General features: G+C 46.9%; 1 protein-coding gene across 1 annotated transcript in view; it reads left to right on the plus strand.

The window, feature by feature from the left end:
- The window catches only part of Chd7 (chromodomain helicase DNA binding protein 7), a 184523-nt gene that overhangs the window by 151594 nt on the left and 15625 nt on the right, over nucleotides 1-17304 (plus strand). Inside the window, 10 exon segments of the mRNA XM_052715424.1 lie at nucleotides 3606-3816; nucleotides 4468-4663; nucleotides 5232-5399; nucleotides 5738-5917; nucleotides 9768-9878; nucleotides 9963-10168; nucleotides 12549-12748; nucleotides 12926-13085; nucleotides 16312-16401; nucleotides 16831-16934. Of these exon segments, the coding sequence (XP_052571384.1) occupies nucleotides 3606-3816; nucleotides 4468-4663; nucleotides 5232-5399; nucleotides 5738-5917; nucleotides 9768-9878; nucleotides 9963-10168; nucleotides 12549-12748; nucleotides 12926-13085; nucleotides 16312-16401; nucleotides 16831-16934 (1626 nt within the window).

Here is a 17304-nt window from a genome sequence, read left to right on the forward strand (position 1 = left end):
TGCCCCCCCAGTGCCTCTGCGTCCTCCATGCTCACTCAGATTAATTATATGCATCAAGCATTGCCGAAGTTTTCCCCACAAAGCATAGCTGGTGGGTCTTTCCATGGCTGATTTTTCTCCAGGGTCTCCTGTATAGCTCTTCTTCCAGAGCCCCTTAGGACTCCTTGAGGTATTTGTTCTAATTGTCATACCTTGAGGTGAGCCTTCTGTCCTTAGAGTAAATGTCAAAGTATCTGTTCAGCAGGTGTCCTGATGCCTCTGGGTTGATGTTTATTTTGGGGTTTTTTTTTGTTTTTTGTTTTTTTGTTTTTGCAAAGTATAATTTTTAAAAATGCAGGTACACACACTAGGTTTTCAGCTCCAGGAGAACTTAGGAGGGGGACAGGACCCAATTGCACATTCTCATCCAGGATCTGAAAGTGTCACCTCTCATGGAATCATTGGTATACACAATTAGCATTCCTAAGGAAGTTGTTAAATTGTTATGAACTCTAGCCATGACAGAGAAAGTGCCCCAGTTGAGCTAAACTTCTATTCCACAGGGCATGTCTTAGCACCAGTTCTGTGCATAAGTGGAAATGGTAAGATAAACAAATGGGAGAAACTGCTGGAAGGGGGTAGAAATACAAAGGCATGTGTAATTGAAGAGCGTCCAGCATATAGCAGGTGCTTAGTCAATGTTGCTAAAAGGCGGGTAACTGGACAGCCTAAGTTGAGTTATTAGCACTGACCTAAGCATTGCTCGGATAGAATTTTGTTTCCTGACTTGAGAACAAGAATAGTTGGAGGTGACGTGGAGTCGTCGTTTGTTACAATTCATTGTAGGAAGAGTGAAGAAAATAGGGTGCTTTGAGATACAGAAATTGAGATTGACCTAGTGCAGTGTATTTGGGAGGGAAAACAAAGGTTATGTTATTTTTATTAACCTTCAAGAACTAGATGTTTTCCTGTTCGTTAATGACTGTGCACAGATGGCATTCCAGTCACCACCCCATAGCAGCTCTCTGTTGGATTAAAGAAACTCCATTCTCGTCCCCACCTGCCTTTGATGTGCACATCCTGATGAACATGGTACCAGCCACACTGTAACTTAGGGCAGTGCCAGCACACTAGTTTGGTTCATCATAACCCATATCCAGTTAATGTTTTCAAGTCTGACATCAGAGGAAATCTTCAATTGCAAATTTTAAAAATTTGGCTGTGATACATAGGGCAGAAATTGCTGCCCTCTCCCACAGCGACCCTCTCTTTCCATGTACCATAATAAATATAGCATGAAAAGAAATGTAAAGGGTCCTGGTGTGGTGGTGCACACCTTTAATCCCAGCACTTAGGAGGCAGAGGCAGAGGCAGGCGCATCTCTGTGAGTTTGGGGCCAGCCTGGGCTACAGAGAGAGTTCCAGTTCTGGGACAGCCAGATAGCCAGTGCTCTGTTTCACAGAGAAACCCTGTCTAAACCCCACGCCACCCCCTGAAAAAAAAAACCCACCAACAACAAAAAGAATTGTAAAGGATGTGTATTTGTACATAACGAAGGATTATTGATATAAAGTACCCTGGAAGAACTTGAATTCCTAATAAAATGGATCGGTTCCACATATTTTGCCCCCCCCAAAAGACTACATTGTCTCCCTTTTTACTGTTCTTATAAAAGAAGGAGTCATGGGGACTGGAGAAATGGTCATGGTTATGGAGAGATGCTTGGCGACTAGAACACATCTTTCTTCGGAGCAGGGACCCGAGTTGGATTCCCAGCACTCACATTGCAGGACGTGGCTCACAACCATCTGTAGCTCTGTCTCTGGAGGGGTCTGATGCCTCTGACCTCCGCAGGCATCTGCACTCACATGCACATAGACACACACTCACTTTAAAATAAATTCTAAAAATTTAAGGATAAGAAATTATTGGCCGCATTGAAAAGGCAGAAGAGTTATTTTACTCATTCTTAATAAATTTAAATTTTTATATTGTAAGTTCAGATTTCTCTATTTGAAATATTTATATTTCAATTTTTTACTAAAATAATTCCAGCTTATCTGACATTTGCTTTCTCAAAGTAAAAATCTCGTTTTTGAAAACTATTCCTTGATCCTTAACTTATTTTAAATTACATTACATTTCATTTTGATTCTGGATTGTATGCCTCATGGACAAAGAATGCCCAAACATCATAAAAGTAAAAAATTCATTTCTAAGTTGTAAGCATCTTATGATGCATTATACAAAACATAAACTTTCTTAAAGATCTAATGTGATAATTTACTTTCCTGCACAGGAGAGCTTTCTGAATCTAGAGCCTGGGCTTGAGAAACACCATCACCGTCAATCAGACACACTTTGCTAGTGTCTTAAGTGGCGTTTTGTTCTTTATCTTTCCTTGGTCTGCTTCCACACTCACACACACAAAAAAAATCTGAATCATAGCTTTTTGTTCGTGTGGAAGGGGAGTAAGGGTTACCCTGTTCCAAAAGAGTTGGCATTTTCTGCCAGGCTCCCTTTGTGAAAAGGTCATGTGCTCTGTGGAAGGCCTGGCACTTGCGCCAGACATCAAGTGGCTTTAATCTGTCCTTGGTGATTCTTAACTAACACAGTGTTCTGCATATGACCTCCTAAGGACAGTCTCACAAGCCCCTTTCATGGCAACGGGGCAGTGCTGGAGCCACAGCGTGTTGCCTGTGGAGGTGCCATCCGACTGATCGCAGTGGCCTGTCAGAGCCGACCTTCAAAAGCCTTTGGGAGATGTTTGTCTCCCTCTCCCGTGTGTCACTGTTTACGTGCTTCAAACGGGTAGGGAGGGTTAGGTTCGAGGCACAGTATAATGGTAGGAAATGACCCCTGTAGGTGGTTAAATTTGGTGCCTTTCTGAAGAGCAGCTCTGGTGGGAGAGCAGTGTACACAGCTGTTATTGGGGAGCCCAAGAGGCCAAGGAGGAGGCAGGTCACCTCTGCTTAACTCCAGCCAAATTACCTGAGCAGCCGAGAGGCTGCCGCTTCCTGAACCCACGCCAGGGGTGGAGGAGGTAGCGGTGAGCCTTCAGTGTCGAGCATGCCCTTCCTTCTCTCGGCTCCTGGCACACGCAAGTTTCTGCACAGTGAGGAAACTAAGGAGAAGGAAGGTAGGCAGGGAGCCTTAGAGTTGGTTCTGGTTTGAGCTTCACCAGGTTTGGGTCATTCAAAATAGAGTTGCTGTTTGTGTTTACTCAGCAAGCGGCACTTTCTCAGCAGTTCAGGCTCTAGGTTTTCTGTGGGCTTCTGGCCCTTGGCTTGTTTCTGCCACCTCCAGTCTGTTGTTGAAATTTGGGCGTGTTTTTGTTTGTTTTTGTCTTGTGTTGTTTTTGATATAGACAGCAAACATTTGGTTGTTGGAAAATATGGATCTCTTCCCCAGATGCCTCAGTGTATGGAACCTAAAACTCTGGTCGCTTTTGTAGGCCTGTAGTTGTGTGTGGATCTAACTTTGAGTAAGCAGGTGGCTTCCTGCTCTTAAGCGTGAATGGGACATTCTGATTTTGCCAGTTTGTTGTGGGTTTTGAAAGCAAATCCATTGTTTTTAGTAATAAAAACCCTTTACGGTATTCACGTCATGCCATCCAATCTCTGCAGGTGCTGAAGAGAAAATTTTGGAAGAGTTTAAAGAAACACACAATGCAGAGTCTCCAGATTTTCAGCTCCAGGCAATGATCCAGGCTGCTGGCAAGCTGGTGCTGATTGACAAGCTGCTGCCAAAGCTGAAGGCTGGTGGCCACAGGGTGCTTATCTTTTCCCAGATGGTGCGCTGCTTGGACATCCTGGAAGACTATCTCATTCAGAGACGGTGAGGCCACTGCACAAAACAACAGAGAAAGAGCAGGACTCAGAGTGGGCCACCTAGAAGGGACATTTCCAGGAGAGGTGGTGGATGGAGACAGTCTATCACATCCCTTTAAAACCACGGTTGTGCATCAGGGTGTCTTATACGATGACCGCAGGGGGCCATTGCATACAGTTTGGTTTGGTTTGGTTTGGTTTTGTTCCTCTGTAGCCCTGGCTGTCCTGGATCTCGCTCTGTAGCCCAGGCTGGCCTCAAACTCAGAGATCCGCCCGCCTCTGCCTCCCGAGTGCTGGGATTAAAGGTGTGCACCGTGTGTAGGGGGTTTTTGTTTGTTGTTGTTGTGTTGTTGTTTACACTGCATACTTTTGTGGGCAATTTTTCCCTCATTTCATTCAACTTGGGGAGAAAAGTTCTTACTTAAAATTAAAACTGTATGTTATCAACTATTTTAGAATTTAGCTATTTCCTTAGAAGAGAGTAAAATAAAAATCTTTGAGTGTTCAGGCAGTTGTATGGAAAAACAACTCTGATCTGAAATTATTTGTTAAATCCTTCTGTTGTGTGAGTGCATATTCCATAGTGGAATACTTACTGGAAAGCAAAAAGGAGCGAGCAATGGTAGCTGTTTGTCAGGTGTCCTTGTTGTATTTCCAGGTATCCATATGAACGGATCGATGGCCGTGTCAGAGGCAACCTCCGCCAGGCAGCTATCGACAGATTCTCCAAACCCGATTCCGATAGGTTTGTTTTCCTCCTGTGCACGAGGGCAGGAGGTCTAGGCATTAATCTCACTGCTGCTGATACCTGCATCATCTTCGACTCAGACTGGAATCCCCAGAACGACCTCCAGGTGAGTGGGGACAGGCTGCTCCAGTGTCTCTTCTCCTTCTCCTGTGACAAAGACTCATCAGTCACACCAGGGCACGAGGGTGTCACTGCCAGCCTGGGTCTCCTGCCTAGTGATCAGCCAGTGCAGTGTATGAGAGAAAACCCTTAGTGTATTCACCTCTTTAATGATTGGGACATGCGGTCTTACAACAGGCCAGAGCCATGTGTTTAAGTAGTTGTGTTGGTCACTTTTGGCTGCCATAACCAAAACAACATGGCTGGGCACCTTAAACGATTCCCACGCCTTTCTCCAGGTTCTGGAGCTGGAAGTGTGAGGTATGAATTCCAGCAAGATCAGATGGTTGATAGGAAACTGCTGCACAGACAGCCGTCTTCCTCCCACACACCCACCCTCCCACCTCTTCTTTAGGACGCTAATCCCATTCATTAGGGCACCACCCTCATGACCTAATTACCTCTTAAGCTCCCACTTGTAAATCATAGTGAGATCAGCTTTCCAGCATCTGAATTTCGGGAGGCCACCACTATGTATTCCATTTCAGCAGCCATTGATTTTCTTTTTCTTCCAGGCTCAAGCTAGATGCCACAGAATAGGGCAGAGCAAGTCTGTGAAAATCTACAGGCTGATCACGAGAAACTCGTATGAAAGGGAAATGTTTGACAAGGCTAGTTTGAAGCTGGGCCTGGATAAAGCTGTGCTGCAGTCTATGAGTGGAAGAGAGAACGCCACGAACGGGGTAAGCGGACACTGCCCAGGCCGTGTGTGCATTCTGGCTCATGGCTGCATCAAGCCGATGGTGAGAAATTATTTGGCATCTGTTTTTTGTTGTTTGTTTTCTTGAGAGAGGGTCTCACCATGTATCTCTGGCTGGAACTCACAGCAGTCCATGTGTCTCTGCCTCCCAATTTCTGGGATTAAAGCCATGCATCACCACACTCTACTGGCTATTTTTTTTACCTCAAAATTTAAGCATATTTTATTGCATTTTCCTTTATTACAAGTAAACCTTCTTAAGACAGTTAGTTTCTGTCTTAATTCTAAATGACTCTGAATACTTCAACTTTCTCTAAACAGGTGCAGCAGCTTTCCAAGAAGGAGATAGAAGACCTTCTACGCAAGGGAGCGTATGGTGCACTTATGGAGGAGGAAGATGAAGGCTCGAAGTTCTGTGAAGAGGATATTGACCAGATTCTCCTTCGCCGAACCCACACTATTACCATAGAGTCTGAAGGAAAAGGCTCCACGTTTGCTAAGGTTCGAATCCACCTAGAGAAGCATGCTAGAGCTTCTGAAGAGCACTTAGGAAGGGATCACAAAAAGGAAGTAGAACCGTGGCTTTTGTTATGAATTACAGGCCAGTTACTAATTCCCTGGCAACTCCAACACTTAAGGTATTCTTTTGTTGTTTGTTTTTGAGACAGGGTTTCTCTGTGTAACCTTGGCGGTCCTGGAACTCACTCTGTAGACCAGGCTGGCCTTGAACTCACAGAGATCCACCTGCCTCTGCCTCCCAAGTGCTGCCACAGCGCTGGGTTTTCCGGGGGGAGAGGGGACATGGTCTTGTTCTTATGTGTCTTTGCCCATTCTTCCCTCTTAGGAATCTAGCTCTCCTATCATCCTCTTCTCTCCTAGACCCTGATTCCTGGAATGACCTGAGAGGATGATCAGATCACTCTGTATTTAAGTCTTTCTTGTTTTCCTCTCTAGCTACAGCTCTATAACTCTGCTCATAGCTAAAACGCACCCATCACATTCTGTTCCAGCACTGGACACTGCCTGCTTCCCACAACTCGCCCCATGTACTTTCCTGCTGTATCCAGCCTGCATGGCCAAGGATGCTCTGAGCCCTGACATCACCTAACAGCCACTTGCTCGTATTCCAGTCACACACACTGAGGCTCATTCTGCTTTTCAGTTTTGCTAAACTCCTGTTTACTTTCCATGAAGTGTGAAATTCAGCGCCTTTGACACATTACAGGCTTGTGCAACTGTTAGCACAATCCTAAGTTTAAAATGTTCCTAGTACCTCAAAAAGATCTTCATGCCCGCCGGGCGGTAGTGGCGCACGCCTTTAATCCCAGCACTTGGGAGGCAGAGCCAGGCAGATCTCTGTGAGTTCGAGGCCAGCCTGGGCTACAGAGTGAGTTCCAGGACAGGCTCCAAAACTACACAGAGAAACCCTGTCTCGTAAAACCAAAAAAAAAAAAAAAAAAAAAAAATCCTCATGCCCACTAGTAAATTAGTAATCAGAGTATACCCCTCTTGCTTCACCCGGGCCTGCAAACCACATGTACTTTTTTTTATAACTTCACCTCCCCTGGACACACCATTATAAATGGAGATATAGCATGTGTGGTCATTCGTATATGCTTTTATATGCTTATATAATGTTTTTGAGGTTCATCTTGTAGTCTGTATGTTACTTTTTATTGCTTACAATGTTCTACTGTATGGGTATCATACAGTAACAAGGTGATAATGGGTATTCAGATCATTTATTTATTGCTAATTGATAATGAAATTTGGGTTATTTCTACTAGGGATTTTTTTTTCTCCCTAGATCGTGTTTCTCTGTGTAGCTCTAGCTGTTCTGGAATTCACTCTGTAGACCAGGTTAGCCTTGAACTCAGAAATCTGCCTGCCTATGCCTCCCAGGTGCTGGGATTAAAGGTGTGTGCCGCCACTACCCAGCTTACTTTGGGGTTTTTAACAAACATTTTCTTAGTAGTTTTTGCTTGGACACATTTTCATTTCTTTTCAGCATATGCAAGGAAGGGAACTGCTAGAGAGTGATGTTAGCTGTCTCTGCCCCCCCACAACCGGATTAAACCTAAGCCTCACATATGCATGCTTATCATTTAAGGAACTAACAGACTGGGTTTGTTTGTTTCTGTTTTTCTTTTCCTTTAAAGGAATTGGAAAAAATTTAAGTAGCCTAGAGATAGTGGGTTTCATCCTGGTGTTATCACTCATGTCATTGTACACTGCCACCCTCCCCCACTGCTCTGCATCCCTCTGCTGGTCCCCCTCCACTCTGCAGTAGCCCTTCTGCCTTCATGCCACATGTGCTCCATTGTTCTTTTTACCCTTTTGCTAAAAACCTCTTCCTGTAGTTTCATGACAGGATGTGTGCGCGTGTGCGCGCGCGCGTACACACACACACAAAACGTACATGCACACACGGTTCATATGTGAGAGAAAACTATGCCTGTGCGTCTTTCTGAGCCTGCCTTATTTTGCTTAACATGATGGTTTCCAGCTCCATCCACTCACTCTCCTTCAAGTGTCAGGATTTCATTTGTCTTTACAGCTAAATAAAATTCCATTTTGTACAGATAGAGCGTTTTCTTTATCAGTTGTCTGTTGCTGGACATCTAGGCTGATTCCACTTCCTGGCTATTGCAAAACATGGGTGTGCAAGTGTCTCTGTGGTGTGTTGACTTAGAGTTCTTCCTTCAGGAGTACAGTCCAGTGGTGTAGCTGTGTATTTCATAGTTCGGTTTTTAGTATTTTGAGGAACCTCCATTGACTTCCATGGTGGCTCCATGAGTTTGCATTCCCACTGGCAGTGACGACGGCGAGTTCCTCTTTCACGCCTCCTGGACAGCAGTCATTGTTTAATTTCCATTTCCCTGTTGGCTAAAATTGTTGAACCCCAATGTTTTCTAGAGTGGCTGTTCACGGTTGCCTTCCCACACCTGTGTATGAGAGTTGTGTTTCCCATGTCCTCACCAACACCGTTTATAACCTCTGGTGTGGGGCTGGAGAGATGGCTCAGCCGTTAAAGGCTAGGCTCACAACCAAAAATATAACCTCTGGTGTGATGTGGGGAGGGAGTTGGGCTCCTCTGTTGGCCCAGCTTGTGGAGGTTCTTCTCTGGGCTCTGGGCCCTCACGTCTTTCAGTCTCTTGCAGGACCTCTCCTCAGTCCTTACACGCGCTGTAAGTTTAGTCTGTGTGAGACTGACGTGCATGTGAGTGTACATGTGTTGGCACACACACACACACACACACACACACACACACACACACACACACACACACACACGGTCCATCTGAGTGACGTGTGTGCGAGTTCGCGCATGTTGGCGCACACACACGGTCCATCTGAGTGACGCGCAGATGCCAGACTTGGATATGGTAGCGCACACACACACACACACACACACACAGTCCATCTGAGTGACGCGCAGATGCCAGACTTGGATATGGTAGCGCGCGCGCACACACACACACACACACACACACACACACACACACACACACGGTCCATCTGAGTGACGCGCACACACACACACACACACACACACACACACACACACACACACACACACACACACACACGGTCCATCTGAGTGACGCGCAGATGCCAGACTTGGATATGGTAGTTTTCTTGCCTTCTTCACTTTTGGTGCTTCACGTCTGCCTGATGTTTACCTCTATTAACTAACTTACCTTTTGAAAAATGTCTTTTTAGGGAGTCTTGTTTTCTTCATTTTAGTCATCATTTCTTGTATAAAGTACTAGAGTGTGCTCTAACCTCCACACTGGAGGGTGTTGCTGTAACTTCTCCAGCAGGCAGCTCTATGGTCATGTCCGTCTTGAGTTGATCCCTGTGTTTAGGTAGTTCCTGCTCCCTCAGGATAGAGGCTGGACTGCTGGCAGCACACACCAGGGCCCTTGCTCCAGCATCTGCCCTCATCGACTTGCCCATGGCTGCTCTTCCTTAAGTCCCTTCATCCTTGGGTCCTCTCCTCTGGGCCGTGGCACATGCTCTGCCTGAACATTTCTGCAACCTTTCTGCTTTTGTAAGTGCTCTAAAACATGGTCCAAGCATTTTCTTCTAGAGGAGATTTTTTTTTTAAGATCTGCTCTCAGCAGTACCTTGCTTGAGCCAATTTTAGGCCTTTCTCCATTGCTTGTACTTTCCCATACCTACAGCAGATGTGAAACGGATATGAAGGACAGTCTTTCCTCTCTCTCCCATCCACTGTACTGTCTTGCACAAGAGGATGAACACATGCATATTCAGTGGAAACAGGCTGCCTCCCTCGCATCCTGACTCTGAGAAACATCTCAAAGTAATGCACACGTTTTCCTTCTAGGCCAGTTTTGTTGCATCTGGAAATAGGACAGACATTTCTTTGGATGACCCAAATTTCTGGCAAAAGTGGGCTAAGAAGGCTGAACTGGACATCGATGCCTTAAATGGGAGGGTGAGTGAGAAGTCCCATCCAGACTACTGCCTGGTATGACCCAAAGGTTGGTCTGAGATCTCACTGCATTTGCTCCTCTGTTAGAACAACCTGGTGATTGATACTCCAAGAGTCAGGAAGCAGACCCGGCTATACAGCGCAGTGAAGGAAGATGAGCTGATGGAGTTCTCTGACCTGGAAAGCGATTCTGAAGAAAAGCCTTGCACAAAGCCACGGCGCCCCCAGGATAAGTCCCAGGGCTACGCCCGGAGCGAGTGCTTCAGGGTGGAGAAGAATCTGCTAGTCTACGGGTAAGGCCGACTCACTACATGAAGTCTTTTTACCTACAGCTGGAATTCTCAGTTGTCATAGGAAAACCGGATCTCCTCTTAGTGTAGCCAGGCAAATGCCTCCACATTAACTTTCTCAGGTGGTCATGACTGAGTTCCAGTCCTCTGGGGTGTGGAAAGGGAAGTCACTGAAATGTATGAGTGTTAGCTAGCACCTTGGGAATTATGGCAACTCCAATTTACTTGTAGATTATTAAAAACTAAGAATGATGTAGAATTGCAAAATCTTGTGGCCATATACTGTCACATAAACTTTAAGACCATAGTTATCTTTTAATAGCTTTTTGCTAGAAAATCTTATCAAAGGCAGAGACTCACTCATGCACCTTTTCTCCAACTCATCTGAAGCCTAAGGGCCACTAGAACTTCAGGAGTCCATGGGGTCCCTTTGCTGCAGGCTGCCTCCCAAACCGTCACGACCTCCATCCGCTTCATGTTTCATGTGCATGGCACCGCATAGCACTTTGAGTGGCAGGATGGATACTCAGTAAATACCTGAATCAGTCGATAAGAATCACTCACAGATTGTGTGGCTGTAGATGCCATGAAAATAGAAACCGCCACCAAAGTGTCTTTCCACTGGTTTGAGGCTGTCCTGCCTGTGGTGTTTCTGCCAGCGCATCACTGCTCACACAGACCCAGGGAAGCACGTGTCTGAGGCCTGCAGAGTTGTCTGTCACATGGATGCCTTCTCAGGGGTCCCGAGCTCTTTTGGGACTTTGCTTCTGCTCACAGCCCTGTCGCTCATGCCCTTCTCATCTCTGCCTGTGCACAGGCCGTTCTGCCGCGGGCCCCAAGCCCCCACCCACAGGCTTGACCGACCTTAGGCCTGCCTCCCTTGCAGCACTCCTCACAGCGGTCCCCTTAGCGCTCTGACCTGCTGTCTCATCATCCCAGTGTCTCTCTTGATGGCTTCCCAGTCATTGTATCCTGGGCGCATGAGGCAGTACCACAGAAGCACAGTGCTGCAGGGATGTTAGTGTGCAACACACAATGCCAGTCGAGACCTGCCTATACCCCAGCGACTGTGTTGGCACTACTCTGTGCACACTGGGCAGCTCTTCTGCCTCCATGTAGAACAGACACTCTGCTAGCCTCAGCCTTTGACACCCAGAACCTGCTTCCCTGTTTCTGCCTGATGGTCACAGTTGGGATTTTGTTGGAAACCTTAGGACTGGAACATACTAATAACTCGTAGTTCTAAGAAGGATGCTCAGGGCATTGTCTTTCAGTCAAATCCTCTGCTTTTACTGTTAGGGATTGTATAACTAACACATGTTGGGCACTGGGCTCGGGCACTTGTGGGCACCGGGACTACCACCGTGAGTAAGGCAGCCCAAGGCAGGAAGGTGAGCAAGCAGAAATGGCAGTATGCCAAGATGATGTGGCACAGAGCACAGAAGCCCAGCATGCACCTGAGGGTCATTCCCACTTCTGGGGCTGGGAGGAGTCACAGAGGAACTCTGTCCCTGGTGAGCATCAGTGATCCACCAGGGGTGAGGATGGGAGGGAGCAGCAAGCCCAAGGCTGGAGGTGAGTGGCAGCCTTGGGAACGGGTCTGAGAAAGGTCAAAACAGCCAGGAAGAACAGCGGTTCAGTGAGAAGCAGGCTGTGGCAGGGGATGCTTTCTCTGTTCTCAAAGCAGGACTCTCAGTTATCACAGAGGGCAGCGGAGAGGCTCCGCCCCAAGGAGGCACAGCTCAGGCAGCCTCTGCGTCCTGTTTATTGTGTAGTAGATATTCCCAAGACAGTACAGTACGGCTGCTGTTTGTGTGATGGTGGCACCATGTGTACTTGTTTCGCTGTGCTTAGTTCTTCCTCCTGTCCTTTCTCTGGGAGGACCTGAGACTTGGTCAGCATTTCTCTTGAGTTGGAAGTGACCACTCCCCATTGCAAAGGAGCCACATGGCTTTTAGCTCTTCACTAGTTATTATGGTATCTATTTGTGGTGGGTTATAGCTAGTAATCACTGCAACTTCAAGCCATCTTTCATTTTAAAAGCTTGGTCACCATGGGTACATATAAATCATAGTTAAAGGAAGCACAGTATAACAATTTCCACTTCCACAGATTACTTACATTTCCTAAAAATGACAGCCATAGCCACCAACAGCCCAGGAAAGCCATTAGCCACATGGGTGTTTAGTGGCCACGCAGCTCCTGGCTTTGTGGTTCCCTCTGTAAGGAGGTGTTTTGTGCCCGTTCCTGCATTCCTTTCCTATCTCCAGAGGTTACCGATGCCAGTGTGGGTCCAGGATTTCCCAGTACTGGGGCCTGGCTGTCAAGGTGAGGTCGTATCTACAACCAGGCTCCATCTGCATGCTGCCTCTTTGCTTTCCAGCTGGGGCCGCTGGACAGACATCCTGTCCCACGGGCGCTACAAACGTCAGCTCACTGAGCAAGACGTAGAAACCATCTGCAGAGCCATCCTGGTGTACTGTCTCAATCACTACAGAGGGGATGAGAACATCAAGAGCTTTATCTGGGACCTAATCACACCCACAGCTGATGGCCAGACTCGAGCCCTGCTCAATCATTCTGGTAGGTTGGTCTTGTATTCTTTGTGCTTCTGGGTCACAAAAGGCTACCAGAAACACTGCCATGGGTAAAGCGTGGCGGTGCAGACCCTGTTTTCCCCTCTGCCCCTTAGAGTATCCACCCCTGACACCGTACTGTCCAATGCCAAGGCATCCATGACTGTGACCCTGGTACTTCTAGGTCTGTCGGCCCCTGTGCCAAGGGGCCGGAAAGGGAAGAAGGTGAAGGCCCAGAGCACGCAGCCCGTGGTGCAGGATGCTGACTGGCTGGCAAGCTGCAACCCAGATGCCCTGTTCCAGGAGGACAGCTACAAGAAGCACCTGAAGCACCACTGCAACAAGTAGGTACCACATAGAGGCAGACAGGCGCGCTGAGACATTTATAAGTGAACTGTGTGTTGCATCGTGGTACCCTGCACTCATCACCACCATCTAAGCCAGACACTGTCATCACTCCCATCAGGCACTCTGTACCTCTTAAGCAAGAGCTCCTTTCCCTGCCTTCAGCAGCCACTGTCCTATTCACTGGTCCATTCCATTCTAGCTGCTTTGAGGGTGGTAGTCACACAGAATTTGTCCCGTGGATCTGGCGACTTCATTTGTTGTGCTCAAGATTCGTGCCTGTTGTGGGTAGTGTCCGGATTGTTCTGACAGATGAATACTATTCCATTATGTGTGTGTCCCATTTTGCTCATCCTTTATCCGTGGATGGACATTTGGGTTGTTTCCACATTTACCTGTCCTAAGCAGTGTTGCCGTGGGATTGCAGGTGACTAGTTTGGGGCTCATGTGTAGACAGACAGATAGGGTTCATTTATGTGACTCCACCCGTAACTGACCGCTCCCATTGGGAGCCCTGGGGATCTCCATAATGCTTGTGCTTTAGTTATATCACTCTTGCAATGTAGACCCAGATGGCTCAAACTCACGGAGCGCCTCCTGCCTCAGCGCCCTGAGTAGCTACGACTGCAGGCCTCCGCATCTCTTCTTGGCAGCTGTTCTGTTTTGTCCCCACCTGAGAAAGATGCAGGTCCCCAGCCAGAGTGACTCACCTGAGAACTCTCCGTTAAGAGCAGAGTGGGATTAGTGACCCGCTTCTGCAGTCCCTTGCCCACCTGACCATGGAGTCTGCCTCTTCACCTAGGGGCTCTGGAAAGGCTCCCAATGGTCTTTCAAAGCCTTTGGTGTCTTCAAAACTTGTTACTGTTGTAGCCCGATCATCATAACTCTCCAAAAATGTCTGTCTTTGTAGTTTACTGTGACTTTGGGTTAGTTGCCTTCTGAGTTCTGGGTTCAACCGAGGAAGTTAAATGGTTTAATGTGAGAACAATGGCTCCTTTTCCCAGTGAGGCTGTGGTGATTGTTGATTCTGCTGTCAGTGTCTCCTGTCAGTAGCAAGCTTCCATAGGGATCCGTCCCCAGTTAGTACGTGTGATAAAATTGGGGTTCTTTGTATCTTTCATTTAGTCTCAGAAGAACACTGTTGATACCTTCTAGCTTTTCTCTGGAACAGAGAGAGTGTCCCCTGGTCCTTTGTCTATAGACTATGCCTTGAGATTAAGTCTTGTCAGAGTAAGGATGTATTGGCAGTAGGTAGAAAATAAGACCCAGTTGAAGGGACAATAACTGCTCTTCGCAGACTTGAGTACTGTGAGAGCAGACAGGTGAAGAGACCGAGGGGGCTGGTAATGAAGGACTGTGTGCAGTCCTGGGGCTTGGGCTACGCTCACTAACAGGATGTGGGAGAAAACGTGGACAAAGCCTGGGGGCTTGTTAGCCTCCTTGTCCGTCCATCATGGAGTGAACTCCTTGAGACTGGGAGCTGTGTCCTGGCCATCCTTTTCTTCCTGGCTTTCCCTCTAGAGAAAAAAGATGTTCACAGCAGTTCATACAATGCTCCACACTACCAAACCCCGCAGCAGAAGTCTGTGTTTTCTACTAAAAGGAAAAGAAAGCATTAGGCTCCCTGTCTGCAAGTCAAGTGAGGAGTCCAGCCACAGGTCGAGGGGATTTCCGATGGAACTACCCTTTCTGAGCATCCGGTGGAAGAAGACACCGGCCTGCAGATTCTGTAACCAGGAGGAAGACACTGCTAACTATGCTGTCCGTCTTCCTTACTGGTTCAGTATGGGAAAGTCAGTATTTGAGCTTACATGTTAGCACGAGATGAAAAATAAAAAGGCATTCCCCAAAGCAACTGCTCATCCTGACGTACGTTTGGGTATTGGCAGCCTTGCAGCCCATCCCAAACCCATGTTGGCCATGAGTGGACTCTTGGGGTGGGTGGTTCCCAGCGTGTCTACTGATGCTTGGTCAGGAGTAGTCTGTTTTAGTAAAACTGCCCCTCCCTCCCCCCACTTGTCATTTTGATGTTTTAGAAACAGGTCACTACATCTTGGGAGACCTAGCTCTGAGTGCTTGAGCTCAAGGTGTCTCTGTGACCTTGGATCTCTAACTCGTCGCTGTTACCAGCAGTGTTTACATCTGTGGTGTGGAAATGGGAACTTGCTCCACTTCATCACAGGGTTATTAGGAAGATCAAATGAGCCAGTGTATACAAATGAGAAATGTTGGTACGGGATTCTATGCAAATAGGTGACAGGCTTATTCAGCTAGGGAAGGAGCACTGGAGGATCGACCTTCACCAAGAGGGTCATCTTCAGGTGTCAGTACCAAATGCACAGATGTGCTGTCTACTTGAGGACTGAGTTTGGAGTAGAGAGAGATGACCTATGAGATATACCAGGTGAGTGTTATTTTTTTTAAAAAATCACATTTTAGCCATGGAAACACAAGCAAGATAGAAAATCTGGTACCCTGACAACATCAAGGGTTTTTAATTCTGATTTATTAAAAATGAGTATCAGTGAGTTAGATACATTTTAATCTGGTAGTGTTTATTATTTTTAAACCACAGCTTAGGTCCCTGGATAATTAAAAGTATAAATTAAAAGTAATAGAAATGTTTGCTATTCCCTGAGTGGGGTGAGGACCCACCTCCTGCCCACCCCCATCACCATCTTCCTTTCTCGGAAGCAAAGTTGTATAATCTGAAAAACCTGACATTCCATATTGAGGGTTTATTGTAAGGTAGTAAAACCAGATTTTATATCTCGTTTATTCCTACAACTTCTGATGTGCTTCCAAAAATGGTATTAAGGCAGCAGCTGAGGAAATTTTATGAGATAATGAAGCAGAACAGTTACTGAAAGCCATCTGCTCGGTTGTTTACAAACTTGCTTCAATACTTCAGAGGCAGTGGTAGGGTACGTGTCTAAACTTCACAAGCTGCACTAGGTAGAACTAAATGAAGTGCGCCTGGGCTGGGCTGAGCTCGCTCCCTCTCTGTGCAGCGTGAGCGGTTGCCAGGCAGGCCTGTTGGAAGCCAGCAGAAAGCACCACACAGAGGTGATTATGTGCCACCATCTGTCACGCTTCAAGCCTACCATACAGCATGGCTAATCAGCCTTGGCAGGATGATGGATGAACAGCAGCAGCTGCCAAAAGCCACTGTTGGCAAACAGCACTGAAGTTAAGAACTTTTCCCCCCTCTGTCTTCCTCTCCAGGGTCCTGCTGCGTGTCCGCATGCTGTACTACCTAAGACAAGAAGTGATAGGCGACCAAGCAGATAAGATCCTCGAGGGTGCCGACTCAAGGTTGGTTGGTGCAAGTGCGCGTTTGTGCTAGCCCTGCACGAGCTAACCCAGGTGGGTGGGAAACTCCAGGGGTCGTGCCTAGAACCCTCACGGCCTCGGCAGCATACCTCCTTTTTGTGTCTTTAGTGCAACTGTTTGTCCTCTGGGCTTGGGGATTTGATGAGAGCATGGGCAGGCCATTGGGGTGTGCTTGCGTTTAAGAGGGTGAGAAATAATGGCTGCCGATCTGAGGTGGGATACCGTAGCATGGTGAGGCTCCCTTCTGGCTACTGACCACTGCCCTTTTGTTTTTACCTCTGCCAATTCTTCCCCACAGTGTAAGATGTTTATTGGGAAAGAGAGGGCACATGAGTGTGTGTTGACCACATGGGTCTAGGAGTCATTTCAAGTACTCATATTTAAAAAGTGCTTAAATGGCTGTCTTTCCAGTGAGGCGGACGTGTGGATCCCTGAGCCTTTCCATGCTGAAGTTCCTGCAGATTGGTGGGATAGGGAAGCAGATAAATCCCTCTTAATTGGAGTGTTCAAACATGGTAAGGGGTGTTTCTGTTTGAATGCATCTTGACGGTGTGGCTTCATCTTTATTTAGAACTCTTTGCATACTCTTTTCCAAAGTCATAATACTAATGAGGTTCATTCCAAAGGACTCTTGGCGTCTACCATTTTTCTGTACTAAAAATCTAATATGAACTGTAAATATCAGATGCTGTTTTTGAATGTTTGTTGAGTATTTGAGAAGAAAACATTTCTTTCTTGGCTGTAAACAGAAACCATATTTGTTTTAGTAATAGCCAAGTTGTACCATTGCTTTCCCGAAACTTTGCTTCCAGAACGGCTTCCCTCACTAACTCTGCCAGCCAGTGTCAGAGTGGACGGTGGGCTTAACCTCTGCTATTAATCTGT

This window comes from Peromyscus californicus, unplaced genomic scaffold (assembly GCF_007827085.1).
Source record: "Peromyscus californicus insignis strain IS unplaced genomic scaffold, ASM782708v3 Scaffold_5__1_contigs__length_169319896, whole genome shotgun sequence".
NCBI classification, from domain to species: Eukaryota; Metazoa; Chordata; class Mammalia; order Rodentia; family Cricetidae; genus Peromyscus; species Peromyscus californicus.